At 34.1% G+C, this 12221-nt stretch overlaps 2 protein-coding genes and 1 non-coding gene across 3 annotated transcripts; 2 read left to right on the forward strand and 1 right to left on the reverse strand.

Moving 5' to 3' along the window:
• Nucleotides 1-2973, forward strand: LOC105163564 (zinc finger protein WIP5). Its single transcript, XM_011081968.3, has 2 exons — nt 1-1060; nt 2283-2973. The coding sequence occupies exons 1-2, from the start codon at nt 416-418 to the stop codon at nt 2721-2723; spliced, it is 1086 nt and encodes a 361-aa protein (XP_011080270.1). The 5' UTR covers nt 1-415; the 3' UTR covers nt 2724-2973.
• Nucleotides 2974-8453: 5480 nt separating this feature from the next.
• LOC105163609 (chlorophyllase-1-like) lies at nt 8454-10174 on the forward strand. The gene is made up of 2 exons (XM_088881443.1): nt 8454-8696; nt 9306-10174. The coding sequence occupies exons 1-2, from the start codon at nt 8454-8456 to the stop codon at nt 9969-9971; spliced, it is 909 nt and encodes a 302-aa protein (XP_088737569.1). The 3' UTR covers nt 9972-10174.
• A 405-nt stretch (nt 10175-10579) lies between these two features.
• On the reverse strand, nt 10580-11727 carry LOC105163563 (cytochrome c-type biogenesis protein CcmE homolog, mitochondrial). Its single transcript, XR_016065937.1, has one exon. It is a non-coding gene; the product is annotated as a cytochrome c-type biogenesis protein CcmE homolog, mitochondrial (transcript).
• Nucleotides 11728-12221: the final 494 nt, after the last annotated feature.

Genomic DNA, 12221 nt, shown 5'->3' on the forward strand with positions numbered 1-12221 from the left:
TCTCTTGTTCTTTCAAAGTCCCAAGACTAGAAAAAATCATCCCCTTGTAATCTTCTCTCTCACAAATCCCACCATTCTTGTTTTCTCTCTCTTCTTTCTCTCTCATCTCCTCAAACTAGCACACAATTTTTGATGTATTGTTTAGTCACATTTCACAAGTGATATCTTCTTGTCTCTCCTTTTCTCTCCATTCAGTTACCTAGGTTTTACTTTATCATCAATAATCAGCTGTCTGAAAAACCCTTTTTAACCACCCTCCCACCAGTTTAAATTTGGTAGGTTTTTTCTTCAGTCATTACCTTCTCAACTTTTCTTGCTCATAACTTTCAATCTGCTGCTACTAAGTATTTATACATATATATGCTCCTTTCTCATCATCATCATCATTTTCCTACCCTCTGATTCCATCATCATCATGACTGATCCTTACTCCAATTACTTCAACAATGGATACAGCTGGTTCAATCTCAACCACTTCAACCCACCCTCTTCTTCTTCTTCTTCTTCTTCGTCTTCCATCCCATCATCTTACAGTCCCTACTACAACTTCAACTTTCTCACCAACTCAAATTCTTTGTTTTTCACACATGACTATGAATCCTCACCGCCATCCCCACCACTGAAAGAGGCTCTCCCTCTCCTGAGTTTGACCCCCATAAGGGATCAAGAATCATCATCTGCCGCTGCTATGGAGGTGGACAAGAACATGGTGATGATGAAACTCAGTGCTACTGAAGAAGAAGAAGATCAAGATCAAGATCAAGAAGAAGAAGATGAGAGTTTGAGTGTAACTCTAAATTTAGGGCTTTCAACTCCTTGCAGTTTTCCAGCTGATTCTGATCTGATCTTATCATCAAGGCCCTCTTCCTCCACAGATACTGGGAATAATTACAGTAATAATAAAGAAGAATTAGTTACTGTTGCTAGCAGTGGATATCCCATCAGTCCTCTCAACAAGGGTCAGTATTGGATCCCAACACCGGCCCAGATTTTGATTGGCCCGACCCAGTTTTCTTGCCCGCTTTGCTTCAAGACCTTCAACAGATACAATAACATGCAGGTATGTATAATAATATTCATGATATAGGGGGGAAATAAAAAGCTCTGCCGTTTTCTTTTTCTTTTGTTTGTGTGTGTGTGTGTGTGTGTGAATACTTCATGAGCTCTATGTACATATCCAGCTACTTTAATTCTCTTTAATTATGTTCGTTTCTTTTCCTTTTGTTGTCCTTTTGATTTTGCAGAAAAAGAGAAAACCCATCCCTCTCTTTGTTTGCACACATCTTTTCTAGTGTAATTTCAACCTTTCACTTTTTATTTGTTTTGTTGGATTGATATAGTGAATGATTGTATATGGGGTCCTTAGGGTTTCAAACTTTTTCTCTCTTTTGATTTAGTTTTTGAATTTCTTGACCATCTTTTTTTAATTTCTCTGTTTGTTAATGCATGAAGTTTTTGGGATCTGCATAAATCTACCTGGTCCATTAACTGAGAACCTGGTCAGTCACCCCCTCTCTTTATTTGATTGAACAACACAGACGTTATATGCTTTTTGTCCTTGAAGTTTGTATTTTACACACATTGGCAGGTGTGTCAAACTGAAACATTTTTCCCTGTTCTTCCTGGGAGCTGATTATTTTCATCAAAGATCATTCTCAGGAAGAAAAAGAACATATATATAACCTCCTCAATCTGCACACTCAACCTTAAATACAGCACTACACATGGAAAAGAACCCCACAAACCAATGATGCTTTCTGCATTGTCATCAAGATTCAGAAGACTTGACACTGATGTTAACATGAAAATAAAACCTCCTGATGCAGACATGTGTATTTCACTCTTCCCAAATCTGAAACTCAGAAGCAGAAGAAAACTGTTCTCTCTCTCTCTCTCTCTTTGTTTCTTTGTTCAATGTCTCTCCATTTTAGCTTGCATTTCCCACTCTTTTAGAACCGAGCTTTTACTTAACAATGACATTCTCAGAAAAGCAGCTATATTACTACCTGCTGCTGTAAAAGATTTGGACCATTTAACTCAACCTCAGATTCTTCCTAGATTCAACATTCAACTTTAGTTACCACTCCACTGCCCCCACCATAGAATTAAAGGCAAGAAAAGCCCATAAACTCATAAAAATGTCTGCAAACTACACCATTTCCAAAAGGGATCTTGGTTTCTTGCAAACCGCAATACTAATCTAGAAAACGACCAATTTATATATCTTCAAGTTCATTTCAGTATATATTGAACAACTTCTATATATACACATATATCCACAGATGCATATGTGGGGGCATGGATCTCAGTACAGAAAAGGGCCAGAATCTCTACGAGGAACCCAGCCAACAGCCATGCTGAGGCTTCCTTGCTACTGCTGCGCGCCCGGCTGCCGGAATAACATTGACCACCCAAGAGCCAAACCCCTCAAAGATTTCAGAACCCTCCAAACCCACTACAAAAGGAAGCATGGAATAAAGCCATTCATGTGCAGGAAGTGCGGCAAGGCTTTCGCAGTGAGGGGTGATTGGAGAACCCATGAGAAGAACTGCGGGAAGCTCTGGTACTGCACTTGTGGCTCTGATTTCAAGCACAAGAGATCGCTCAAGGACCACATCAAGGCCTTCGGCAACGGGCATTCGGCTTATGGGATCGATTGCTTTGATCAGGAAGAGGATGAACCCGCCTCCGAGATTGAGCAGGATAATGAGTCTTCTCAGTAGAAGAACTCATCAGGTGTCTTAGCAGTCAGCTAAGGGCTGGGAGTGTGGAGATTTGACATGGTTTTTTATCAGTTTAGAGAGAGGGAAATGATCAGTATGATCAGAGGAGCTATTTTTCTTTCACTGTTTGCTGATTTCTTGTGCTCCTTTGACTCAGTACTTCTACAGTATCAGTAATTAGTATTAATGTTCCTTTATGAAATGCTTCATCAATTTTCCCTTTATTTCTATTAGTCCTTTTATCTATAAACTTTGTTTTTATATTTTTTAATATTTATATGTCATATATACAAATAATGAATTTTAATTTTTAATTTAAATAAAAAATTCAATCTTTCTAAAGGGGGGAGGTTGGAATGGTGCACTTTAGGGTTTGATTGCAAGATAGCGTTTACTCATCTCATAATTACCATAAAAAAATAAAATAAAGAAAAGAAGAAAAGCTTTAAAGGAATAAGTGGACAGGGGGAAAAAAAACTTTTTTTTTGCATTTTAAATATTGTGGTAACCTTTTTGAAAAGTTTGAAACGGAACTTGGAAAATATTGCTCTCGAAATTCCAATCTCTGATCATTGAATAATTGAATTTTTTATTTACATCTTTTATTTTATATAATATATATAAAAATAAGAAAAAGAGCTTCAATTAATTTAATTAGTCATAGTATATTTCCTATATGCATAGGTCAATTGAATTTATTCTTCTCATAGTGTTCACATTTGTTTTCCATAAGCAATAGGGATGAAAATCAGTTAATTACTACTCAAAGAAATTAATAAAGATGGCATTAATTGGTAATATATACATATATATATATATATGTATAATCATACACAAACAAGAAAGTTATTCCAAAAGCCCTTTAGAGCATCATTATTTGATATTAGTAAGTAGTTTATTTAAAAAGATAATTCAACTTGAATTATGTAATAGTTATGTCCTTTTGTTTTCTTTATATGGGGAAAATTAAAGGAAAACATTATGTCAAATACAAGTAAATTTAATTGGTTAAATGATATATCCATTACCAATCTAGAGTACGTCATGGCATAATATTGATATAAAACTTGTAATGTTGCATGGAATATTAATTTAAGTTTGATAGGTCGACGAAACAAATAAAAGCTTCAAAAGACAATTTCATCCTCCAATAAATAGGAAAATTTCAAAATATTCCTGGGACTCGCGTCTTTTTTCAGCAGATCGGGCACTTATCAGCTATCATGCATAAATTATTCCACCTTTACCTAGTCAGTACGTGGTAAATACGAATTATGACACATGAGCTTCTATAAGTATATTGGAAGTCTATTGACAGGTATGTATTTATTATACCAATTTAAGATCATAATTTGAGATCCTTATAACCTCGAACCTCTATTAACTGATGACTACCTCAGCACGTCTAATTGTTTTGAGTATAAGCCAAAATTTGTTTATCCAGATCGGACCCTCACTCCAAGAAGCTGCCAAGTCCTCATCTAGTCGCCATCAAGTCATTGAGTATTTCAATTCGAATCAAACTTATTATCAGAAGAGTTATTCTGCAAAAGGATGAACTAAGTTTAAAAAAAAAAAAAGAAATAATTAATTAATGATACGGAATAAGTACATGTATTACGTGACAATAATTTGTTATTTGTATTATTTTCAAACTCAAAAACAAATCAAAAGTTCTCTCCCTCTTTTTGAAATTGATCAATTTCTTATTTTAAATCATGTTATATCTTTTATTGTATTTAACATATATTCACGCTAGATGCATATAGATAACATTATATATATATTTAAAAAATAATTGACTTTGATTACTTGTCCCACTGTATCTAGAGAAAATATTGGGAAAGGAAGGACAAAATTGGATGTGAAAGCTAGTAAAGTTTTATTGCAGAAATGAGTGTGGAAAAGGCTTTTCAAAACCATAATATATCCCCACTTCGGACACTGTTAACTACTGAACAACCTCTTTAATTCATTAATGGATGCAACACTCCTACCCACCTTTAATGAATTCCAAATGTAATAATCATTTATTTTCGATATTGAGAAATAATTTATCTTCATTTTTACGTCCAATGTAATTAACGATTTTGTTGAGTTTTCTAAAATATGGGTAGCCAAGTAATGAATTGAAACATATAATTGTTTCATAATATCAACATGTCGTGTACTCGAACTTAATTAGAAAGTGTATTTGAAGTCAAATATGTTTATGAAATGTGTTAGGGGTGGCAGATCATGAGCCAGCTCGATTTTGAGCTCAACTCTAACTTGAATTTGAGCTCGAGTTCAATTCTCTCTATTCATCAGCTCGTGAGTTTTTTGTTTTATTTTATTTTTTTATATATTTTTAGTTTTAAAATTTTTATACATTTAATTTTATATTCAATATTTTTTAATTTTATACTCAAAAGTGACCATATATTATAATTATTAATCGATATCATACATTTTATTTTTTATAATAATAAATTATGGTACTTTTGTTTATACATTTAATCTTCATACGAGAACAAATTTAATCAACAACTTAATAAATTATAATATTTTTTATAATTAAAATTATTATTTAATATGACACATATAAACTTTATGTTATATTTTAATATATGTTTGTATTGTGTTATACTCTTTTTAAATTAATAAATAATCACTTATGATTTTTTTATCTATTTATGAGTTTTATATTTATATCAAGATACATTCTATGTATTATGAAATCTATTTTATTACTTATAAATTTATATCGAAATTTAGTTATTTTTATGCATTAATTTAAAAAATAATGATAATAATAATAGGAATGATGGTTGAATAATTTTAATTATTTTAATTATTATTTTATTATATATATAACTAGATCAAAAAGTTTAAACAATAATTACGATATTTTAAAATTCAGGCACACGATTCATGCCAAATTTAAATATATGAGACTGTATCATTTGATCATATCAGACTGTATGATTTAAAATCTCATGGTCTGATTCAACAATACAATGTCTTAAATGATTACTCTTATGTCCCGAGTACGATATCTTGGCATTCGTATATCCAATAAGTCTAAAATCTTACCAAACGTATTTTTCTATATGTTTGATCATATTTAACGATTTTATCTGAATTTTGATGGCCCGATTAACCCATGTTGTTCAACAATGTAAGATGATAATTACATCAATGTAATATTAATATTTATAAATATATAAATTCATTGCAGATTATGAACATATATTAATCTCAACTATGAAATATTTTTATGTATTTCAATTGCATTATTTCAGATAATGGATACTTTTTTACAATTTTAAATTGTTCAGTATGAATTTTTTTTTTGTATATTTTACTAATTATATTACTAGTAGACTAATTAGTAGTTTATATTTATAACAATAAATTAAAATTTCATAGTATATTTTGGTATATTTATAACAATAAATTAAAATTTCATAGTATATTTTGGTATATTTATAACATAGTATACATTATGCAATCTATTTTATTACTTATAAATTTTATGTAAAAATTTGATGATTCAACCCCATGATTTAATATACTAATAATAATAATAATAATTATACAAGCTCGAGCTCGAGCTCGAGCCATCATGTAAGAATCAAGCTCGAGCAATTCTGTTGCAAATCGAGCTCGAACTCAAGCTCACCAAAAAAAGTCGAATTCGACTCATTTACATCCCAAAAATGTGTAAACTGAAATTTTAATCGTGGCCTACAAGGAAAGGGACACGTAAGAACAACTGATATTTAAGTCAGTAATGTCATAGAAAATCAAAATATAAGTACGTAAGAATGATTAGATTAACAAAAATTGTACTTAATTATACAATTCCACTTGGATCATAGATAAAAAACAAAAACAAAAAAAAGGATTATGTGGTCATCATGAATCTATGCATATTCGGATTCAAACTGAGGGAGTCGGTCAATACGACATCACTAAAATAGGCGCGGGTGGTCGACTGACTCGATCATGTTCAATTTAAACTCGAATATGTATAAATTCGTTCAAATTGGATAACCATTAATTAAAATAAACACGAATCTTTAACAACTTCTCATGTTATTGAGAGGTTTGGAGGCATTTATGGAATTCCAATAACCAATCACAATAAGCTTAAAATAGTTTAAAATGATAATTGAAAATGAAAAGAATAATATATATAGAGAAATTAAAATTAATGGGAAATGAAAGGAGTAGAATATTCTTAGAGGGATGAGAAGAGACGTCTGCAAACAGTGTGAGCAGAGCTTAGACTGATGATATATATGTATATGTATATGATGAGGCATGATGATGAGTCAAAGGGACTGATGACATGTCATGTCAAACTATACTACTCATGGTAAAACATTCTCAGGGGTCAGCTATGTATGTGAATCAATCCACTGTTCATATATAAACAAATACATCACAAATCCAAAAAAGAATATACGCATGTGTATGTGTGTATGTATATACATAGTGTGTATGAACACATGCATACATACCCCACATCATCATATATTATGTACAAAAATAAGTATGTAATAACCTTACTTGTTTTGCCAATTGAATTTTCATCTTGCCAATAGTGGTAGATAAATTGCAGGCATATCATGTTGTTTATAAATTTATAAAAAAAATTAAAATACCATATTTCATATTTGCATGGGGAAAAATTAAATATAAAAGCATTAAATATTAAATGAAATAACTCAAGGTATAATTATATTCATTGTTGATTTATAGGTTCAAAAAGAAGTTTGATACTGAAATTTTAGATTGCATCTCCACTAAATGTTGATTTTGTTATATAGAGTAGCTAAGGGACCCCACTCAGATGGACAAATTTAATAATTGCATTCTTTTCTTTAAAGAAAAAAAAAACACATAAAAGTCAGTAAACTTGTAATCTAAGTAGGTAAATTAATTTCGTCTCATGATGCAACATTTTGTTTTGATGTAGAATTTGAGGTTTTGCAACTTGATAGCTAGTGGTAGTGGGAGTACATTCGATATGCATCATACATTATATAGTATTATTTATTATATTTATCTAATTAGAGAATATAATTTTGGTGTAGATATGTAAGTAGTAATGGAGGTGGGAGAGATGTAGGTGGGACGTAGCTATCCAACTTTAGGAGGAAAAAAGAAGTGGAGGGACAACATCATTTTTTAGGAGATCTATTCCCCTTTCTCACAACTACTCTCTTTCCACCTCAATCATTGTATTTTTCAACTTCTCATCCCAATAAGTTTTCATGATATTTCTTATAAATGGATTTTAATGATATTTTGAGAAAGATCACAAAGCATATGTATGTCGTTGGTAATCGAAATCTGCAGATTAACAAGACTGTGCAAGAAAGATTTGGTGAAATATTGAATTTTGAAGCTGAATCAGTGTTTCAATACCTAAAACATCATAGCAACAATCTTAGGTACAGTGCCAAACTTAGCAACATTTGCTTTTGACCTATCTAATTATCAACTTCTGTTGGCCAGGAGGACTTTACATCCTGCCAAACTTTGGAGAATTTCTATTGAATACCATCGGAAGTCCAAACTCCGTTAACAGGGCACTTGATATATAGGATCAGAAATCAAACATGCATTCCAATTCCACTGAGTAATTAAATGCCTTCAAACCAAATGAATTGTTCACCTATTTATAAGACGAACAGCATGTTTTAGTCTCATTCCCTCTTGCACAAAACCAGAGCGAAAATGGTAATGCTAGAAAATAAAAATACCTCAGTGTTCGAACCTGGAAGTGTAGAGGTGAAAACCAGCAAACTGAAGAAAACAGATGCTTCTTCACCTCCTGCAGAGCTGCTTATTGTTTCGCCTGAAGCAGAAGGCAATTATCCTGTCCTGCTTTTCTGCCATGGTTACTGCACTAAGAGTGGTTGGTACTCTGAGCTCCTACAACATGTATCTTCCCATGGATATATAGTTGTAGCCCCTCAGGTTGGTTGCTTGTAGCGTCTCTCATCACAGCATATGGGCATGTGGTCATGCAAGGAAACTTACATCTCACATGCACCCAAAGTTCTCCACTTCCCAATTTCATCCATCTAAATAAAATTTTCTTATATATTCTAATACTTAGCATTTTATTAGAAGCCAATTCAGCAATTTCGCTACAACAGCGTCTTCAGTGCAATAACTTCAATGGCCAAAGTGAAAATTCAATCACAAAAGTTTGTCCATAAGATTCCAGTCAAGTTTTATCTATTCTATTGAATCCTCAGAAAACCTGTCACAAGTATGCTCACTTCTGACTCGAAGGCCATGATTCTTGTTGACAACTATGAACCTACCAAGTTCCGCTCTATATTACCCCCCAGCTCAAAATATAAGCCAATATTAGAAACCCATTGCATCATATGGTACTTAAATGCACAAGTGCACACAAATAACAGTAGCAGAATTTTCTATATACTCCATTGCAAAATCTTTTGGCGCCTAAAGGTTAATTTTAATTATTTGCATTTTATTTGTATGATTATATGATAATTACAATTATTAAATACACACGTAGAATTTCCAATATATTGTCCCTCTCTGTATTTGTAGTTTTACCAGTGCTTGCTCATTTCCCTGAATGATGAAATCAAGATAGCTGCAAAAGTCACAAACTGGCTACCAGCGGGCCTTGCAGTGTCCCTTCCTGAAAATGTGAAACCAGATCTCTCCAGAGTTGCTCTCATGGGCCACAGCAGAGGTGGTAAGGTAGCATTTGCCCTTGCATTAGGATATGCCACAACCTCCCTCAATTTCAAAGCACTGCTGGGACTCGACCCTGTCTGCAGGCTGAGTCAACCAGGTTGGGTGGAACCCGACATCCTTTCCTATGTGCCGCACTCTTTCCATCTCTCAATCCCTATTGGAATTATAGGCACTGGCTTGAGCAATCAAACTAAGGGTATTATTCCACCCCTTGCCCCTGACGGGTTCAATCACTCTGAATTCTTTAACGAGAGCAAACCACCATGTTGTTATTTTCTCACCAAGGATTATGGCCACTGTGATATGTTGAATGATCCCAATGTGGCTTTGGCAAGTTTGGTATGTAAGAGTGGAAAGGGCTCCAAAGAAGAAATGAGGAGAGGTGTTGGAGGGATTGTGGTGGCATTTCTCAAGGCTTATTTGGAAGGTGAATGTGAAGATCTCGAAAACATTGTGGCTACACCAACTATTGCTCCTATTAGTCTTAATCCTGTCATTCATATCAAAGAATGAAGCAGTGATTGATCATACCTTCTTTCTTTGTGGTCAATGAGGGTATGAGCATAACATTTTATGTATTTTTTCATAAACCAAAACACTAAATTCATGTTGATTATGTTTTAGATTTGCACCCAGTGTTGCTGACTTAGGTCAAGCTCAATTGGGTTGCTAATCAATCTTAATCCAACTTCTATCAATATCTTTTACATTTGAAAGTCCAAGGACGCAATTCCAGATCCAAACTTAAGAGAATAGTGCAGCAACAAGTTGACTTATGCAAGTATCCTCAATTAGCCTTCCATATAAACCCTGTTCCTACTCTTGGGCATCATTCTCTACTCAGTTCACCATTATCAAGTAAACCACTCCAACATAAGAAAATATATCCTAAATCTAGTGTCAACCAAAGTGAATATGAACTGTACTAAAGAAGGTCCAGTAAATGATCTCAACTCGCCACAAGATCAATAGGCTGCGAAACGAACAGATTGCAATCCTCCAATTCATCTCAAGAGAATACAAAGGAAATAAAAATTGCAATTATTTGGGTGTGAATGCCATGATCACCATTCACTAGAAAATTATCCGTGATAACTTCAAATACACAGAAGAGACACAGATAAATGCAATTTAAACATTAATATAAATAAACAGTTATCCAAAAATTGCAATGCATCCTCGTGGAAGCAATACATCTATAATCCAATTACTAATGCCACTGAAATCTCGGTACAAACAACAAATATCAATTACCTTGATGTCTTCTCATCCTACCCTCTTCCTACCCCCCAAAACTGTGTCTACTATAATCAAATTCCGCACTAGTATAGAATAACATGAACTCAATATAACTAAGACAAAAAGAATTAGAACAATCAAAAGGAGTTACCAACAAGATAACGCAATCAAGCCTTCACAGCCCCAGCATTATCAGTAACGCCCGGATTGACTAGTGCGCCCCCCCTCTTCTTCTCCTCTTCCTCAATCAACTTCTTGTTCTTCTCGATTGCAGTTGCCACCTCCGCAGGCATATATTTCTCATCATGCTTCGCCAAAACCTCAGTGGCCGAGAAATAACACCCCAGACTCCTGGCCTTTTCTGTTACTCCCAATTTACTACTGTTCCTCAAAACGGCCTCCTCCTTCACCCTAATCTCCTCATCAACCGCCTTAACAAAGCCCTCCACGACTACGGAGTGACCCTCCCGAAAGAGATCGGGCAAACTTCCCTCGTATTTGACTAAAATATCTGTGATCAAATCCGTGATGACGAACTGGATTTCTGGAGATGAAGGAATCTGGGCCACACTGTTCTCGAGGACAAGGCCGCCGAGGCGGAACTTGGATTTGGAAGGATTGGAATTGTACTTGTGGAGAGCGTCCGTGGGTGTGATGTAGAAGACCAACTGATCTTGGAATTGGTTCAGAACGATGATTATGAAGCCGGCTATGCAGCTGAAGGTTAAGGCGTAAGTCCAGAGTCTCCGGGTCTGGAGCTGCCGAGCTCGAGCACCTATGTCGGGCTTGTTGGGGCGGGCTGGACGGATGGAGCGGGTGGATAAGAAGCGGAGGGTGAAAGGATGGAGTTGGGGTTTTATGTAAATGGGGGAGTGATGAGGATTGAAGAAGCAAGGATTCAAAGGGTGGGGTTTGGGGAAGAGTAGGGCGGTGGAGAAGTGGTGGCGGTGGAGTTGGCGGAGAAGGCGGGAGGTGAATCTGGAGGCCATTGGGAGAGATTATTAAGGCTATGAGAAAATTTTGGCAAGCGCTTATCTTATTATACCCCACAGCAACAAATCATTGATTATATTAATAAATAATAAAATTTAAATAATCACTAATCACTCTTAGCCTAATATTTAAGACTGAAATTGAAGATCAAATTCCACCCAACCAATGAATGTCCCACTTAGGTGAGTTTATTGCAAGCGTATTGTTCGTTTATTGCAGACCTATTCTTCCACTTAATATAAATATATATTGATATCAATTTATCATACTATGAATTTGTCAATTCATTATATAATCCACCTTTTTCTATAAAGAAAAAAAAGATAATCAATTATGGTGCATTCTAATCAAACTAAATTATCCAAGTAGTGTCACAGTAAATTAAGATTATCAACAACATACTAATTGGAAATACACCTACCACGCCAACAAATAATTAACTCGTTTCTTTCTTCAAATGTTTTGGCATTGAAAATGAGATCTTCAATCCATCCAACTTATTTGAAAAACTTTGTTTTATAAAGGATTTTG

The sequence above is a fragment of the Sesamum indicum genome, linkage group LG6 (genome assembly GCF_026168435.1).
Source record: "Sesamum indicum cultivar Baizhima isolate 11 linkage group LG6, ASM2616843v1, whole genome shotgun sequence".
NCBI lineage: Eukaryota > Viridiplantae > Streptophyta > Magnoliopsida > Lamiales > Pedaliaceae > Sesamum > Sesamum indicum.